Source organism: Glycine soja, chromosome 15, assembly GCF_004193775.1.
Source record: "Glycine soja cultivar W05 chromosome 15, ASM419377v2, whole genome shotgun sequence".
NCBI classification, from domain to species: Eukaryota; Viridiplantae; Streptophyta; class Magnoliopsida; order Fabales; family Fabaceae; genus Glycine; species Glycine soja.
In genome coordinates, this window is record NC_041016.1 from 7,996,007 (window position 1) to 8,013,491 (window position 17,485).

General features: G+C 30.0%; 2 protein-coding genes across 2 annotated transcripts; both read right to left on the bottom strand.

Annotated features, from left to right (window-relative positions):
• Positions 1 to 4,245: 4,245 nt before the first annotated feature.
• On the bottom strand, positions 4,246 to 6,633 carry LOC114388559 (40S ribosomal protein S15a-1). The gene is made up of 4 exons (XM_028349103.1): positions 6,495 to 6,633; positions 5,811 to 5,948; positions 5,561 to 5,721; positions 4,246 to 4,555 (listed from the first exon to the last, which is right to left on the bottom strand). The coding sequence occupies exons 2-4, from the start codon at positions 5,941 to 5,943 to the stop codon at positions 4,457 to 4,459; spliced, it is 393 nt and encodes a 130-aa protein (XP_028204904.1). The 5' UTR covers positions 5,944 to 5,948; positions 6,495 to 6,633; the 3' UTR covers positions 4,246 to 4,456.
• Positions 6,634 to 11,018: 4,385 nt separating this feature from the next.
• Positions 11,019 to 11,549, bottom strand: LOC114388130. Its single transcript, XM_028348462.1, has one exon. It carries the CDS (start codon positions 11,547 to 11,549, stop codon positions 11,019 to 11,021), a length of 531 nt encoding a protein of 176 aa, XP_028204263.1.
• Positions 11,550 to 17,485: the final 5,936 nt, after the last annotated feature.

Sequence of the window (17,485 nt, forward strand, 5' to 3'; positions counted from 1 at the left end):
CAAAAATCTTAGCGGAATCATAATGGCTATCAATTCATTTAGTCAAGATTTTTCTATCAGCCCAATCCTTAAGAAAAACTTTAAAAAAGGAAAGGAAAAAAGACGGCCAGAAATCATTTTCTGAAAAGAAAAAAGTTTCTGGTGGGGACGAAAATATGGGTTTCTTCTTACGCACTATGGTGTTGCAAGAGATGCCATGGCATAGTGGCAAATTCCCTAGGGAGAGATCAACGGATTGGTGAATTAGTTAGAGCCTTAGAGGGATTCCACGATTCCTACAAATACAATCAGGTACACCATCACTATTTTTTTCTTACTATTTTGAAATGTATATTAATTAGAAGCATTGTGAAGAACAACATAATCAATTTAATTCCAAAGAGAGAGAGGACAAGAAAGAAGTTCATTAAACGGTGATACCTGGACAGATTTAATATATGTAGAGATAGATAAGATTTCCCATGCAACAATGATAAATGTTTGTATTTCCGTTTGTTTCACATCATCTTTTATGTTGAACTATTTTGGAAAATGAACTACTAGCAGAAATCAAACAAATTATGAATGTCTTTTGGAAAATTGTAAACCAACATTGAACATGCACGCCAGTTGTCTTCAATCCAACACTGATGGCATCTCTTTGTTTGCTGTTTCTTGGAATTAGCAAACAGATTTTATTTTATTTTTTGCTTTTAAACAGTAATATTAACACATTTTATGTATACAGCTTTTTCCGGCTAAGTTTTTTAAGAAAATTTGTCTTTTCTTTCATTTATACCACCTAAAATTTGGGTAAATTTTCTTTAATTTATAATATATACTTAAATGTTTTTGTCTTCATTAGAGATATTTTTTTGCTTTAGTGTTTATAAGAAAATTATTTATTTTCAGACCCCAAAATTTATAAAATTCATTCACTTTTAATCTCTAACAAAGAACTACGATATTTGTTAAATGTAAGAAATAAAAATAAATACATTTTTTTAAAAAAAAAAAGCTTAAAAGATGTATTTTTAAATACCAAAAACATATTTCTACCTTTTATAAGAACATATTGACTCCCTTAAATAATTTCATGTGTTTAGTCCCATTGATAAGAATAAAAAAATGGCTAGCTCTTCCCTGCAATAATGTTTGTTATTTTATTTGGTCAAAGTATTAATGTTATTTTAAATTTGCCAAACTGGGTTCAGATTTATGCGTACAATGGAACGTCGTGATCAAGTCCCCACAATTGTATTTGTAGTTTGAAAAAATATTCGTATCATTTTCCTCCATTGATGATAACTCTCACGTGCTCTCCCAGATCCCTTTTTCGGCCAAATACTCAAGATCCCATGCATAATGAAAACTATAATTATTATTAGTTCCCAACTTGCTGGGTATATATATGTCAAACTTTTAACCAAGGCCAGAATAATAAAAGAAAAGGAAAAGCTTTTGAGTTGGACGTTGAAACATCAAATTAAAACCAAAACTCAAATGTTTGTTTTGTTTTGATTCTTCTTTTCTTGTTTTTGTTTTTGCCGGAGCCAAACAACATAAGTGATAACTAATGTGCACGGTTTTGTATAAATCCTCGTACATTCCATACGCATATTTTTGTGAATTGAGAAATCATATTGCATGTCCATAGTTTAAAGAGAATTTCTTGAATTTAGCATTAAGATTAAAATGCAAAGCCTTTATATGTCTCCATTCGACTCCTTATTTGCATACTGTGATCCTCTCTACACATGAAGAAATATATTGAGCTTTGTACTATTAGCAGAAATCAACTGAACAAGGACGTAAAGCTATATTATCACTTAAAATGTATACTTGCACAGATTACCATTAAAATAAGTTATAGTTAGATCAAAATATATCATCCATTCACTTGCACGAGAAGATAATTTCTAAAGACCAATAGTTCAATATATTGTCATTTACCACATGATTTGGATGTGAATGAAAATAGAAAGAATCAAAATTAAAGAAAAAATGGATAAATTTTATATTATTTAAAATAATAGTTTAATAGTTATATATCAACCGGGTAAAGTAGTTTTATATTGTCAATTAATAATAAATTATCATTAATATAATAATAAATTTATCATACATAATAATTTAATTTTCAATATTATATATATATATATATATATATATATATATATATTTGAATTAAATTATTTGTTCACATATTTAATTAGAGAGAGAGGAGAAAATAACATTTGATTATATAGATACTTTTTTATCTAAGAAATAAAATATAAATGAAAAACAATTAGAGACACATGAAATATGAAAATTTCCATTATTTCTCTTGGAAAAAAAAAACAATTACAGAGCAGGTCAATTATTTTACCGTATTTCCTACTTTATTTTTCTTTTCTCTCCTCCTTGCTTGCCTCTCTTCACCAAGAGTTCCATCATTTAAACATTTAAAAAAGGTTAAATTATTGTTTTGTCATTTAATTTATTTTCAAAATCTGATTTGGTCATCTAATTATTAATTAATTCAATTTGATTATTTAATTCTTAAAAACGATCCAATTAAGTCCTTCGATCTAATAAATGATGTTAGAATCTGGATGTAACGTCATCATACTTAGTGTTCATTTTAAAAGTGTCATTAAATGTATAAAACCGTCACCATAATAATATTTATTTTAAAAAAATATAATTTTTATATTTAGTGAGGCCGTCTCCCGTAATCTTATTTAATTGATTTTTCTAATTCAGCTATGAGTTCAATTTGAATTATAAACACCATGGTAGACATTAAAGTTCGTGGTACTTATCAAATGTGTAAGATCCTATTCAATATCAAGGTTTTTAAAGTTGGACGGGTTGGTTCAATCGATTGAACTAGGAACCGTAATCTGTTGGGAGATTCTAAAAAATTAGAACATTTCAAAATTGATAGAAATCAATCAAGAACTAGTCAAACAGGTATAAAATTAGTCAAAATTGATATTGAACCGGCATAAAGAATTAGGGTTGAATTGGTGTTTTTAATTTTTTTTGTTTTTTAAAAAAATATTTAATCTAAAACATTTGTAAGATAAATAAAAATATACTTAAATATTTCACATTATTAGTTTTTATTTTATAAAATATTGTTTTAGATCCTAACTTTTTTAATTATATATTAACTTATAACTTAATTATTATATAATCTTGTATATATACCTTCACACGGGTTCTGTTTTAAAAGCCTTGTTCAATATATATGATGTTGATTATTAAAAAAAAACGAAATCATGTTCAGAATGACATTGCATCCATCCCAAATTTGTAAAAGCATAATCATGCAAAAGATGTTCCTCACATAATTTACTTCGTACAGAGATCAAAATTCCTGACCCCACAAATATACAATTGAAAAATGAAAACAAACTAAATCTTATAAACTGAGACACATTAGAGAAACAAAGAACTAGAATTGACAATCCTATTTTCCCATATGTGAACTCAAACTCAAACCCTATCCCATCTTTGGCCATCGGAATAGACCTTTCCCATCGTACAAATTGATCGCCGACGAGTTTCTCGAGGTTGAAGCAATGGTGATGGATCCACAGAGAAGCCACGGTTGGGCTTTGGTAAAACAAGAATGATCATATCTACAAAAAACAGAAGACAACCATGTAAACATTTTTCTTAAATCTTCAGGATCTTTTACGAGATCTTCGTCAACGCCGCTGTTGAGTTCCACCATCAGGAGAACGTCAAGATCCGAGATTTGCGTTGGATCTAGTAATATAATTAGAAGATCAAATTAAAAACAAAAACAATAATTTAATCTTTTAAAAAAATCTTATATATAACTGGATGAGAGGATTGCAAAACTAAAGGAAAAAACCAGTTATGGCTTTTGTTTTTTGTTAGAGTTTAACCTCGACATCAATCCAAATATACTGTTAGAGTTTGACCTAATTGAACCTCATAAACCTCAAAAAAAATAACTTATGAAATGAGAATAAGTTTCCACTTATAAAATACTATTTTATATCACTACTCTATGAAACTTTCAATACACTATTTTGTATCAAGGATTAAACATCTCAATCATGAAATTTCAATCATGAAATTCGTAACGATCCAATAATAGTTGGCTAAATAGATCCAATAGTCAGATTTTAATATTATCTTAAAATTTAAACTTGATCTAACTCAACCCATAAGTTAGTTTATGGAATGATAGTTTATGGAATGAGTTATCTCCCACTTAGACTTATTCAACCATAATAGCAAGACTGATTCAACCATAGCTAATACTGCCACGATGAAGAAATCCGTTGAAATTATGGCGACCAATTTGGTTTAGCAAACAAAACAAAGCACACCAGAAAAACATCTCCTGCTAATGCTATACTTGATAAACTACGGGTCTAACACATTGATCATTACAACCGGTGAGTTTCAAGAACTGAAATCAGAGCAAAATCTTCAAAGGAAACTAATTAAACTAGTAAAAGAAACCCAGCACTTTCCCACCAACATTCTTTCTCCTAGCTTCTTCATGATCCATGATGCCAGCTGAGGTAGTCAACACAATATACCCAAACTGCAACATTTGTGTAAACAAAGGTTAGGGTCAACAATGGAAACTGTGTACAAAGCCTATACCATGATTAAAAAATTTAGGATACAGGCACCAGCTTAATATCGTATCTGTGAAATCATATCAGCGATGTCTAAAACAGAAGAAACATTATACCAGAAAATGGTATCACAACATGAAAATCTATTGGCAAGCTGCCATCACTTTACACACAAATTTGAGACAGAAACATGAAACTGGATGAGAGGATTGCAAAACTAAAGGAAAAACCAGTCATGGCTTTTATCTTGATTTAGGATCCTACACAGGCTGAATTCGTATGTTAGGAGAATTTGAAATGAAATCACTATTCATTTTTTGTGGGAAATAGATTGGGCAAAATACAAACCTGCAACCTGAGGCTGTTAGGTTTGAAAAAAATGTTGTGATTTTATTTTCTATTCTCACTTTTAATTACAAAAAAAGTTCACTCGTTTCCACTTTATTCTGTTTTCAAAAGTTTACAAAAAACTAATGAAAACAACTTTGGATTGTTATGTGTTTTCATTTTTTGTTCTCACTAATACCTATACATATTGAAAATAGAAAATATTTTATCAAACCAAACAACACTCAAGTACACAACTCTTATTGTACAGGATGCCTATATAATGGCACAATTTCTGAAGTGCCCAACCTTTCTATGCACAAATAAAACTTTGAACAAAGTAGTGCCTCCACCATCTCAACAATTTTTTCATAATTCAGAATTTTATTAGCTGAAATTATAATGCCATTTAAATTCTCAAATTCCTATCATTAGATGGTTAGAGTGTTAAGTCAAAAATTGAAGACAACAAATAAGGCTTTTAGAAGATAACCTATTGCAAAGTTGGGACGATATGATTCAAATATGGGATGATATAACTCAAATATGTCTTTTCAAAAACGAGTTTATGCTCTTCTATAACAAGGACAAGGAAAGAAGATCTCTGAAATTTGACAAAAAGAAAAGGCTTTTGAACTGACCTGTCTTGAGGGGAGCAGCCTAGCAGTCCAACCTTCAATCTCTTTGACACCAACATCAAAACGCGGACTAATAACCCCACATTTGTTCAGTCTACCATTCAATTCAACAACAATTTTTCCAGCTCTGTGATCATCAACGTACTCAAACTCTCCAATGTACCCTAGAAAACACAATCAAGGCAAAAACAGATGAACCAAGAGTAACCAAATTGAGCTATTATTAAAAAAAAGAAGATTAACAAACAAATACCATGCTTTTGCATCACCAAAAGGAATTTTATAATCACTTTTGAGGATGGCCTAATCATGACCTGGCGCTTCCCCCGTTTCTCAGCATTGTACATGCTCTTAAGAGCATCATTCAACACACTAACCCTCACCATTGTCACTGTCACAAATTTCAGAAGAATTAACCACACTGACATAAACCAAGATTGTGCCAATCAAATGTAAACAACAAACAATATTTTCCATTTTCAATGGCTGAAAACTTCAGCCCAATAATACAATCGTATTTAAACCCCTCTTGAATGGGGAGACACGTCAGTTGACAATATGAACAAAAGCTGCAAGTTCACCTTAGCTATTACTAACACCTTAACACCCATCACATGTCACACTATTAAACATAATTCAAAACCCCCACAAATAAGTATGTATTTCATCATCATAAAAAAAAAAAAAAAAAAACAGACAACAATTCCTGCGAAAGGTAAAATTTTGTCAAAAGGTCGTCTTCTAATTGTCTATCACAAGATAAAATTGTATACTCAAGGATCACAACATCAATCTAAAAACTAAAAAGGCTTCAGAGTCCATTTTTGAAACATGAAATGTAAGATACGAAGGATAATAAAGCGAATCTAGGAAACCCCACAACGAAATTTGGTAGTATGAACCAACACACGAACACGGGGGAGAAATCAGATCTTACCAAGGTAGCAGAGTAAAAGCACAGAAACGGCGCGGGTGCAGAAGAAGACTAAAACGCTGAAGGGACACGAGTATAAAACGACCGTGTGTACGTGTGTTTAGGGTTTGGAAGCGATTCAAGTTTTTGGGCCCACAACAGTTTCTCCTTGTTGGACTTTCTGCGCTCCCTTTCATGGCCCATACTTGTATTCCCACTCATTCACAATAAATTTCTTTTCACCAAAAAATAAATTTGATAGGAAATAATAACAAATAATCTACATATTATAGAAAAAAATTGTTAAAAGAATTAAACAAACTGAAAACAAAATTTCTATTTTATTAGTGAATTAATATAAAAAAAATATTAAAAACTCAAAACAAAATTCGATGATTTTTTATCATAAACCCAAAATATATTTAAGCAGTACTTTAATTATTAAATTTAATTTTGTATTAGTAATTTAGAAAAATATTTGATAGAGATTAATAACATACCATCTGCATATTATAAGATTAAAACAAAATTTTATTAAGAGTCAATGCAAACAAAAATATTATAGACTCAAAACAAAATTTATTAATTTATTAGATACTTAAAATATTTTTATTTATTTATTTAATTATTAAATTTTTTTTATTAGGATATTGATGTGAAATATCTACTAATTTTATGATTAATTTCCATTAGAGAATAAATTTAATTTTAACTAATTTAAAAGAACCTAAAATGAGATACTCAATGTTAAAACAACAGGGTGACGTGTAATGGCTTCCGGGTCATTAAGCCCTTCCTACCCGGCCTCACTAAAACACCTACACTTTATCCTTCCACCAATAACTCAACCTTGACAAAATCATATTTTAAACATGATTTGATAGTTAAAATTTTCGGAGTTTACAACTGCCATACATTATGTTTTTAAAACCGTCTAAAATACATTGTTAGTTACTTCAACAAATTTTTTAATAATGTCAGCTTCGAGGACCACAATGAGTTATGTCTAAATTAGGATAAAAAAAATTCACTTCTAAATTTGAAAGGAGTAAAACATTATTTATATTTTTTGACTAAAAAAATCATTTTTAAATATATGAGAATTAAAATAATCAGTTTTAAATTTATGAAATAAAAAAAATCATTTTTAAATTTGAGGGACACAAAACTTATTAATATTTTCACTTTTTCCTTTATGAGGAAATCTTATGTTTTAACTAACAAGTTGAATTTGGACCCCTACGAATTATAAGAATTTTTTAAAGTCAGCATGCATTTTCAAACTAGCTGATAGTTGATGAGTTGAGTGCACATAATTTGTATTATATGAACTCTCGTAATTTAGGGAAATCTTATTAATAGAATCCCGAACACAATTCTCTATTTTAGACATGTTGCATTTGGCTTAATATAAACCTTAGGTATTAGAATCAGTTGGATTGCATGAAACACTTATAGATTAATACAATATGTGCTTGTTAACTTCCCTTGTTTGAATCTGTTTTGTTTCATGAGTACCCATGCATCTGGTATACATGTTTGCTGGTTGAGATCTTTCATGGTAATGTAGATCTATTTGTCTAGTTCAAAACGCAATCGATCACATAGCGTTCCGAGTTTTATGTTATTTATAATGAATTTTACACTGTGACAAGTGTTTTTTTGCGATTTAAACTGGATAATAGCCATGTTCGTGAATTCTGTATTGTTCTGATTATGTATGGACTTGTCTTGTATTTTTAGATTGAAATAGACATGTTAACTGAATCATGAGAGTTGGAATCATTTCGTTTGCATTTATAGAAATTTTATTATGAATGCTGAAAGAATGAGCTGGGTGATGAACATGGATGCTGAAAACTATGTTTTAAGCTGTGAAAAAGGAACTAGATTTGAAGCCTTTGTGCTTGCTGTACTTGGAAAAATTCCCTTATGTTTATGCATGTAAGAAGTGAACCTCTTCCGGTTATTATACTCAACGACTGAAATTTCTCTTTTTGAATTTTGTCCCTCCTAGACTACTCAATTGAACTGTGCTTAATTCTTAATTAACCAGTTATTCTGTCAGGTACACCAATTGTATTTATCAATTTAGTTAGCAATGAAATGGTTGCATTCTCCTTGTTAAAGTGTATTTGTAAAACCCCACTCCTTTCCTTATGGTTCTATATTCAGTTCATAGGTTTTCCATTCTTAAGATATATACTAGCTCGTTGTGTATAATTTTGTGTCAATGTTGTATTCAAATTTTCAAATTCTATGATTCTTAGTGACTCCATATATCTATGTGTGTGTGTTTATCCTCCAAATATATGTGTCCGTTTATGGGAAAGATTTGTTATTCCTATATAGAATGCATACCCACCCACAAATCGGAGAGATGATGTTCCCAAGAAGCTAAAGGTACCCAAACGCAAACACATAGAAATTGAAAAAAAAAATAACATAGCAGAACCACCAAGGATAAGTAACATACAATGCATGTGTATAAAGAGAGGATTATCTAACCCTCCTGTGATTTGTAGCTTGTTGTTGAGTATGATAAATGGTTATAATACTATTCCCTTCTTTCTCTATGTTCATGATGAGTAGCAAGAGGAGTAATTTAGTTTGTTATATGTACTAACTCTTGCAACCTCAAGGCCCCCCGTAGCCATGATATATTTTGAACAACTGTCTATCAGGTTTCCGAGAGCTTTAACGACTAATATCTTGTTTTGAGATTTCATTTAACTATAAATTACTTTGAAATTATAAACAGACAACTGCTTATGAGTACCTGCAGACAACCATTCAACTTTTTATACTTGCAACTGCTTATCAGGTGCCTGTAGACTAAAATTAACTGTAAAACAAAATTTTATAAGGATGGTTAAAATTATAAAACGGGTATATTATAAGAAAAAACATATTTAAATTTAAAATTAAATTATTTTAATTAAGTAATCATCATTTAAAATAATAAATAGATCAAATTTATACAAAAATCATATAACTATAGTTTTTATACCATTTTTATCAGTTAATGATCTAAGCATTAGTTTTATTAAATACTTCATATTATAACAACTAATTAATCTTTATCTCAAAAAAAAAAAATACGAACTAATTTATTAGCTATAAAAAAAAAATTAACAGAGCCTAAATTTCGTTGTTTGCTCTAGTTATTTACCTTTTGAATTTTGAGATATTCAATTTGTTGTTATGTACTCATTTGAATTTTGTACCTGAAATTTTGATTTCTTTTTCGATAATGCACGGATAATTTTTTACCTTTGATGAAGATTAATATTTTAACTATGTAAATGAGCAACGAAGCATCTAATCCAAAACATATATATTCTGCTGCAGAGACAAAATCCGACGATTTTTCACATGAATATGAATATGCATACAGATTCAAAGGTTAATTAAAAATCAATGGTTCCCTAATTCAATAGGAAGGAGGGTGGGCGATGGGAGAAACACTTCTTTTTGGGGCGGATAAGTGGTGTGGATTGTGGAGATAACAACCTCAAGGAGTCTTTCCCTCTGGCTATTTCAAATAGCTGTCAACAAACATGCCACCATTAATTAATATGCTTAGTTTTTTCAGAATGCATGGCTCTTCACGATGGCCTTTCACGGGCTTTTGGAGAACAAAATCTTTTTGCATGGGTGGACTAGGAAGAACTTTTTTCAGATCTAAAGGTCTATGTAGGTGTATGGGGTTTACAGGAAGGTCAGAATAATGATGCTTGGTTTTGGAAACCAAACCCTGCAATATTTTGACAAAAACATCATTTTAATTTTTTTGAAATCTTAAATATAAAAATTTTAATTAACTTGTAACTTCAAAATTTTCTTAAATAAAGATAACACAAAGATAACAATATGGTATTTCGTCCAATCCCCAACTCTCCATACCTGGAACATCCATCACAGAGTCCTTTAACGAAATCCTTTTGGAACGAAATCAATTGCCCCATCGAAAGTTGTAGTGAATTTCTTCTCATCTTGGTACAACAATCCACTAGGATGTTTATAAATACCACCTTCTTTATTATAAACATTTTTTGTAATTAGGGGATGAAGATATATTATATTTTTTGTGGGCTCATCCATCTACTACCGATAGGTTTTGGATTTAGACTCTTAAGTATATAGAGCTATACTGTACGTACACCTTGTATAGAACTTTGCACTGTTTCTTACTTTCATCAATGAATATATGGCCTTTCAAAAAATAAGATAAATGGTCTTTTTGACAATACATAAAAAAAGGTTTGAATTGACCAAGCATTGAAATGATAGCAATGCCATATCATCACTTAAGGTAAAACTAAATAAAATAACACTTCAATCAAACTGAAAGCAGAAAATTATAGCATCTGAATTACAAACTTAGACGGTGGAAATTAACGACTATTAGATAGTCTCTAGCTAATTAGAATTTACGACAAAGAATTAATCACATTCAACTACATATCATGAGTTTGTCGAGATTAATTATTAGTTGAAAACATGATAATCCTGCACTATGTAATAATTTATCGGTAACAAAGACGATCAAGAACCGAACCACTCAGGAACTAGCTGCTTGCAGAGGCCCATGTAGGTAGAATAAAGATTTCGATCCTTGGCGCCAGCTCGATGAATGTTAGTATGCTTGAGGAAATATTTGAGCTGTTTAAGCGTGCAGCAACCGAGCATTTGACCTAGCAACAAGAACAACCAATTAATGGCCTTTTTCTTGGTTCCTGCAAGGGAGGGTTGGACGCTGTTTTCTTGTCCGCAGTGTTGGCATTTTGGCAGCACCGGTTGCATCCAAACCTTGGGTTCCCTATCATGCATGCTATCTTTCTTCTTCTGAATGAAGCTCCACAATTCGGAAAACTTGCCCTCCAGATCAAGAACCATCTCGAACTTGTTCTTGCACCTCTTGCACTCCACGCTCCCCTTGATTTTCACGATCTTGTTCTCCAAAAGGTACTTTCGGGTGTGCACCGTGGCGCGGTGGTTCGTGGCCCAAGGAAAGGGCGGAGGGATGGTTTCGCGCGGCGCGGCGGCGAGAACGTGACGAAGAGGGTACTGGAGCATTTACATGCACGTGATCAACAGCATCCATGTTGTTGTGGTTAGAAGCAGTGAAGGGTACCAACATGGGGTTAATGAATGGAGTTTGCATGGTTAGGGGAGGAGGGTTTGTTGGGAAAGAGTGTGTCTCTCTCTTTGGACGATTGCATGAGAGAGAGAAAGTGAGCAAATCATCATCATCTTTGGGGTTGGGGTTCTGCATTTCTTGGCTTAGAGCTTTGAACAAGGATGATGAAAAAACTTATCTCATTTTTTTCTCCTATAAGTGTTTCCAGAGTAACTTATCCAAATAGGTCCTTAGGCCTTGAATTATGCATTCGCACAATTCAGTCTCTACATTTCAAATTTTAAAAAGGTGCACGAAATAATTATGGAGTGCAGGAAGCAATTGTCAGTAGGGCCACTGAGTCCTTGCTTTTTTCTTTTAGGCCTTCTGTGGCCTGTGTCCTTCTGTACTGTTGACCCCGGAAAAAAAAAAAGGTGAGCAAATAGTTGTTACTTCCCTTTTATTCTGTTATACAAGTTCTTGACTGCAATGAATCAAATGTCATAATAGTAAATAGTAATTAAATTATAACTCGTAACATTACTCTTTTAACTGTAAAAAAAGAACACTACTCTTCTATTGTTATATATATTCTTTTTATACTAGCTTGCGTTGTGATTGTGACAATAGGATTAGGATAATGTGTAGAGGTTCAAACTTCATTGATTATTGAATATTTGTAGCAGTCATACATACCAATGGGGAAAAGGACATTAATTAATGTATGAAAATTTAAGAGTGCGTTCAACTGGAAAATTTTCCAAATTTCTTCCGTAGAAAATGTTCCAAGATTTTCAGAAAACTTCCTTAATTTGCTGAATGCAACCATGTTACTTTGTCTGATTAAAAGACTGATGTTGACTGATATGTATAATTCTCATTTTGCATCAGCTAAGTGGGGGTGAAACCTGCGGCTTCTAACTCTCTTTTTGTAGCATATTTTAGCTTAGCTAATGCATCTGTAAGGAGATGTTTGATATGTCACTGTGATGTCAAAGCCTTTCAAGATGGGAAAAACTTTGTATTCAAGCTTGATGAAGACTTCTAGTCATGATTACTTTATTAATGCTTCAAGTATTATATAGATATGTCAAATGGGGCATCAAAATTTTGTTTATTATTATTATTATTCTTGTCGAAACATGTTTAGTCTTCCCTTCAAAAAAGAAACATGTTTATTCTTGACCATCCCTAGCATGGCATCTTTAATCAGGTCTTATATACTATTTTAAATTATAGTTCAGTACTATGCATTTTTTAAACGGTTGCCATAATGGCCAAGTTATTCTAATCATTAAAAATTTAAAGTTCTCCTTTCATGTGTGTGTGTGTGTATATATATATATATATATATTCCAATCACGCTTAATTCCCTCCCTTTCTCTCGGCCAAAAGATGAACATGAACTGAAGCTTTGCGCGTCTGTCTGCATGTCTGATTCAAAAATAGAGTAAGATCCTCTTATATTCCTTGTAATGCTAAAAAAGTTCATAATAGATGTTACCCAAATAACAATAGGTTTCATTATAATTATATTTGCATATGAAAAGATGGAAAATATAAATTCAAAATTGAGAGGCATGCGAGACCACAAGGACATTTCACTAGCACACCCGCAAGTGGCTGCTGCTGCACATGAATCCTTGGCGGTGGCCTGCAAAAAGTTAGGCAGGACTTACAAGACAGATTATGATGCAGGTTTAAGGATTAAAATATGGTACACTTGTAATAGAATATTTGTGTCCATAAAAACTCTTGTATCTAGATTATTTTTTTATTAATAGAAATAAGTATAGAGAATTTTATAATTATTCATCTTTTATATTCAACGAATTGAATTGTACTTATGATTACTTATATCTAGATATATACATACTTGAATACTAACTTTAATATGTTAGTGAAATAGTGAACCCTTTCTAAAATCCTTTACTTACATTTAGATATATACTTACTAACTTTAACTTTAATATGTTAGTGAAATAGTGAACCGTTTCTAAAATCCTTTGTATACATATAAACGGGTAGTATCTAATTGTTACACGGTTGTTTAAGCATAGCAATTGGACCAAATTTATTAGGTATTTATAAAAAAATGTTCGCAATTCCATAAGCACGTGCAAAGCTTAGTCCTCATTATGAATTGCAAGAATTGATGATTTCATTTTCGGGTCTAACTATAACTTAGCTAGGGTAGTACGTAGTTGGTAGCCTATAACGGTGGAAAAGAATTCACTCCTTTGGGCCACCGATTGCTAATTTGATATTGTTTTCAACTGAATATGGACAACAAAGCGTAAAATCAATTTTAAAAATCAAGTCAAACCAACATTAAATGTTGAAAATTAACTAATCAATTAAATTATTCATCTAACTAATAATCGTTGTCTACTTATATAACTCAATCAAATCTTTATAAAGGACCACTTCCTTAAATGTCCAACAAATTTAGACTTTCCTAGCTTTTAATTTAGTGGTCCCTCCATTCCTCAAATTCGGCTTTAAGCGGAAGTTTTCGACATTAATATACGTGATTTTTTTTTCTTTTTTTTTCATGCTTCAAAACCTAAAAATTATTTTTTTAAGTCTATAAATAATTAAAGTAACCTTTATGTTTATTAATAATTTTCATACACCTACGTAAAAATTAAATTCTACTTAGCAAGTTTAAGAAATTGAAATCTAAAATAAAAGATCCTAGCAATTAAAAAAAAGGAATTAAGATATACTTGTTTAAGTTGTTTTAAGTTTAACCCTCGAGACTGCACGATGAAATCATTTATCAATTGGGTTTGTGTTTTCTAACTTTGTATAGATTTTTTTTTACAGCAAATAAGTTTTTTTAAAAAAATTAAATATATTTTTATTCATTATAATTTAACATTTTTTCGTTCTAGCAAAATTATTATTATTTTTAATTTTTTTTTAAATGATGTTTGTTTTATTTTTCATCTTTAAATAATTTTAGATAACACTTTGAAAGTAAAAAAATGATATTTAAAATATTTTAAGAATAAAAAATAAAATAAATATAATTTATCATAACTAAAAATAAAAAAAATATTTTTACAAAGAAAAAAACTCTAAATTGTAAGTAAGGAATAATATATTTTAAGAAAATGGATAGGCAATCCAATGAAATGACACACCACCAAGTCTACGCCTTTGTTAGGAGTTGCTTTATATTAGACCACATTAACATTATTGATTATTGAATCGGGTGACATGAGTACACGCTCTCCCCCCCATAAAATCCCACCAAACTCCTTTGTCCAAGGATATGAACCTACTTCCCAATACTTCTTCCCAAGCAATTAAGTAATATTTTTTTTTTTAATCTTCTAATTTATCAAAAGAGAAATAAATCCTGATTAATTTAAAATTTGATTTAAAAAAAATTAATCAATTTTTTTTAAGGATTGAACTCGAATATTATTAAATGATTAAACCTTAATTTTAATACATTAATCACTTGATTAGTAATTAAATAATATAAAATTACTATCAAATAAAGATTATTATATTAATTAAAAAATTATTAATTAATTTTGAAAAAGAATATCCTTTTATCTTTTTAAAATAATTATATTATACTATTATTCAAGATTGAATTCCGTCAACTTTATGTTTTTGCTTGTAATGACCTTTTTTTAGTGAACGTTTAATCATCGTAAAAAGCGATGATACTTAAGCGTTTAGATAGCTTATATCTAAAAAAAAAAAAAAATTTCTAAAAGAAAATGAAGAAACATTGTTTTTTCAACAATTAACATGCCTTCAATAAAAAATGTTTATATTTTGTATTTTTTATACGCGTGTTTTTAAAAACATCATGCTTTAATATTGTAGATTTACTTTGTTGTACCATGCATGTCCTAACCCCCAAGGGACTAACGCCCTAACTAATAACATATTTTTTAAACACTCTAATTTGTTATTAATTTAAATTTATTAAATTATGTGTCAAATTTATTCAATAAAATCTTATTATTAAAGTATATTAAAAATATGTGAATTACATTTCTTATCTCATCACAAGTTTTATATTGTACTTTATAACTCTTCTAGCTTTCACATCTTTGAATTCTTAATTAGAATGCCACTAAGTCAAAGATAAGTGAAAGAACATCAATTTCAGCAATGTCCTTGCCAAGTCTTTACGATAATCAATGTCGCACCCGAATTTGTAAATTAGTTCCGATCGAAGACATCCACTCCCCAATCATCAAGCAACCTCTTGGCAATTCAACTGACGCAACCCTTCTTTCTCCCCTTTTTTTGGTTGAGATAAGATATTACGAGCTTTCCACGCACAAAAATTTGAAGGGCAATGGATTTGTTTTACACATTAAATTGGATTATATCTGACATCACTCAATTATGTTTGCTTGCCTTTGCCGTCTTGGCTTAGGTATCAAGGCTCATTCGGCATCCTTTGAAAGTCATCTATAATGGATCCAAACAAGATCGAGTTAAAAAAAATCATATCAGAATCGAGTCATTTGTTTTATGTTCCTCCTAATAAAGTTGGGACTAGGAATCGTGAAAATTAATTTATATTACATGCTCCTTTTTTTTATATTTTCTATGATCTATCTATTATTTGATTTAAAATTGTCTCATCTTTGAATCAGATGATATCAACTATGGCATGAAGATAATGGTATAATTAAAAATGATACGAACCATTTCACTAAACTTTTTATGTTATTAGACAAGATACACATAGACGTGTGATTCTTCACCAATGACTTTGTGTTGAAAACCTAGTTTAACTTTACACATAGACAAGATACTAGCTTATCTTTGGTGAATTTATCACTTAAATATCACACTAAACTTGTATCTTTCATTTGCCAGAAGCATAAACAAAATCATTAAAAGATGTAATAATTAAATATCTCTTAATATAATTAAATATTTTTTTATAATTTTAAATTTTATAAAGGAGACTTTATTGTGTCAATAACTTGATATTTTATTATTTATAATTTATTATTATTATTATTATTTTAAATGTTATAAACTTTGAGAATTTATGAGAATTTGAAAAATGACAAGGAAAAATTATCTAATAAGACAAAAAAGTATTTAAATGAATGAAGAATATTAAACCTAAACTCTAACTGCTAAACATTACTTAATTAAGATTAAGCGTAAACTCTAACTCCTAAACATTACTAAATTAAGATTAAATCTAAAGTTTAATTTAATAATAACAGTTTATCATATATTATAAGTTATAAATTATAATTGGATAATAATATAAAATTATTTATATAAGAGTGTATGATTTATTTTCTCGTTTAAAAACGAGAAGAAAAATAATGCTATAAATAAATATTGTAAAAAAATTTATATCGATATTCAATTACAATTTATCATTTATGATAATTACTTTAAAAATTATATTAATAATAAATTATAATTTAATAATAATATAAAAATATTTTACATATTTTCACGAACATTAAACTCTTAAAAATTATTATATCATGTTTATAAAGAATCTCACTATAACAAAAAAAAAAAATGCTAAAATCTTTTAATTTCCATCTCATTTATAAACTTGTCTTAAATTTCTCAATTATGGAACAAGACAAAACTACTTTCTCCTAAACTTTTTCTTCTCTGCTCTGAATCAGCTCTAGCTTGTTTGCTTGGATAGGTGTCGTGGTCCCATACTACTTTCCGAAAGTGCTAACTGATGAAGGAGAGACCATATTTTCTACTTATGAATGATTCTGGAGTTTGCCCATTGAAGACTGGGGAATGAAGAGGGAACCCTTTCGCACTCATCTTTATCCAAACCCAACAACCACTTCATAATATGTTCTGGACCCACTTTCTGTGGTGGGGATAATACAGCCACCATGTCATCATCCCTACCTAA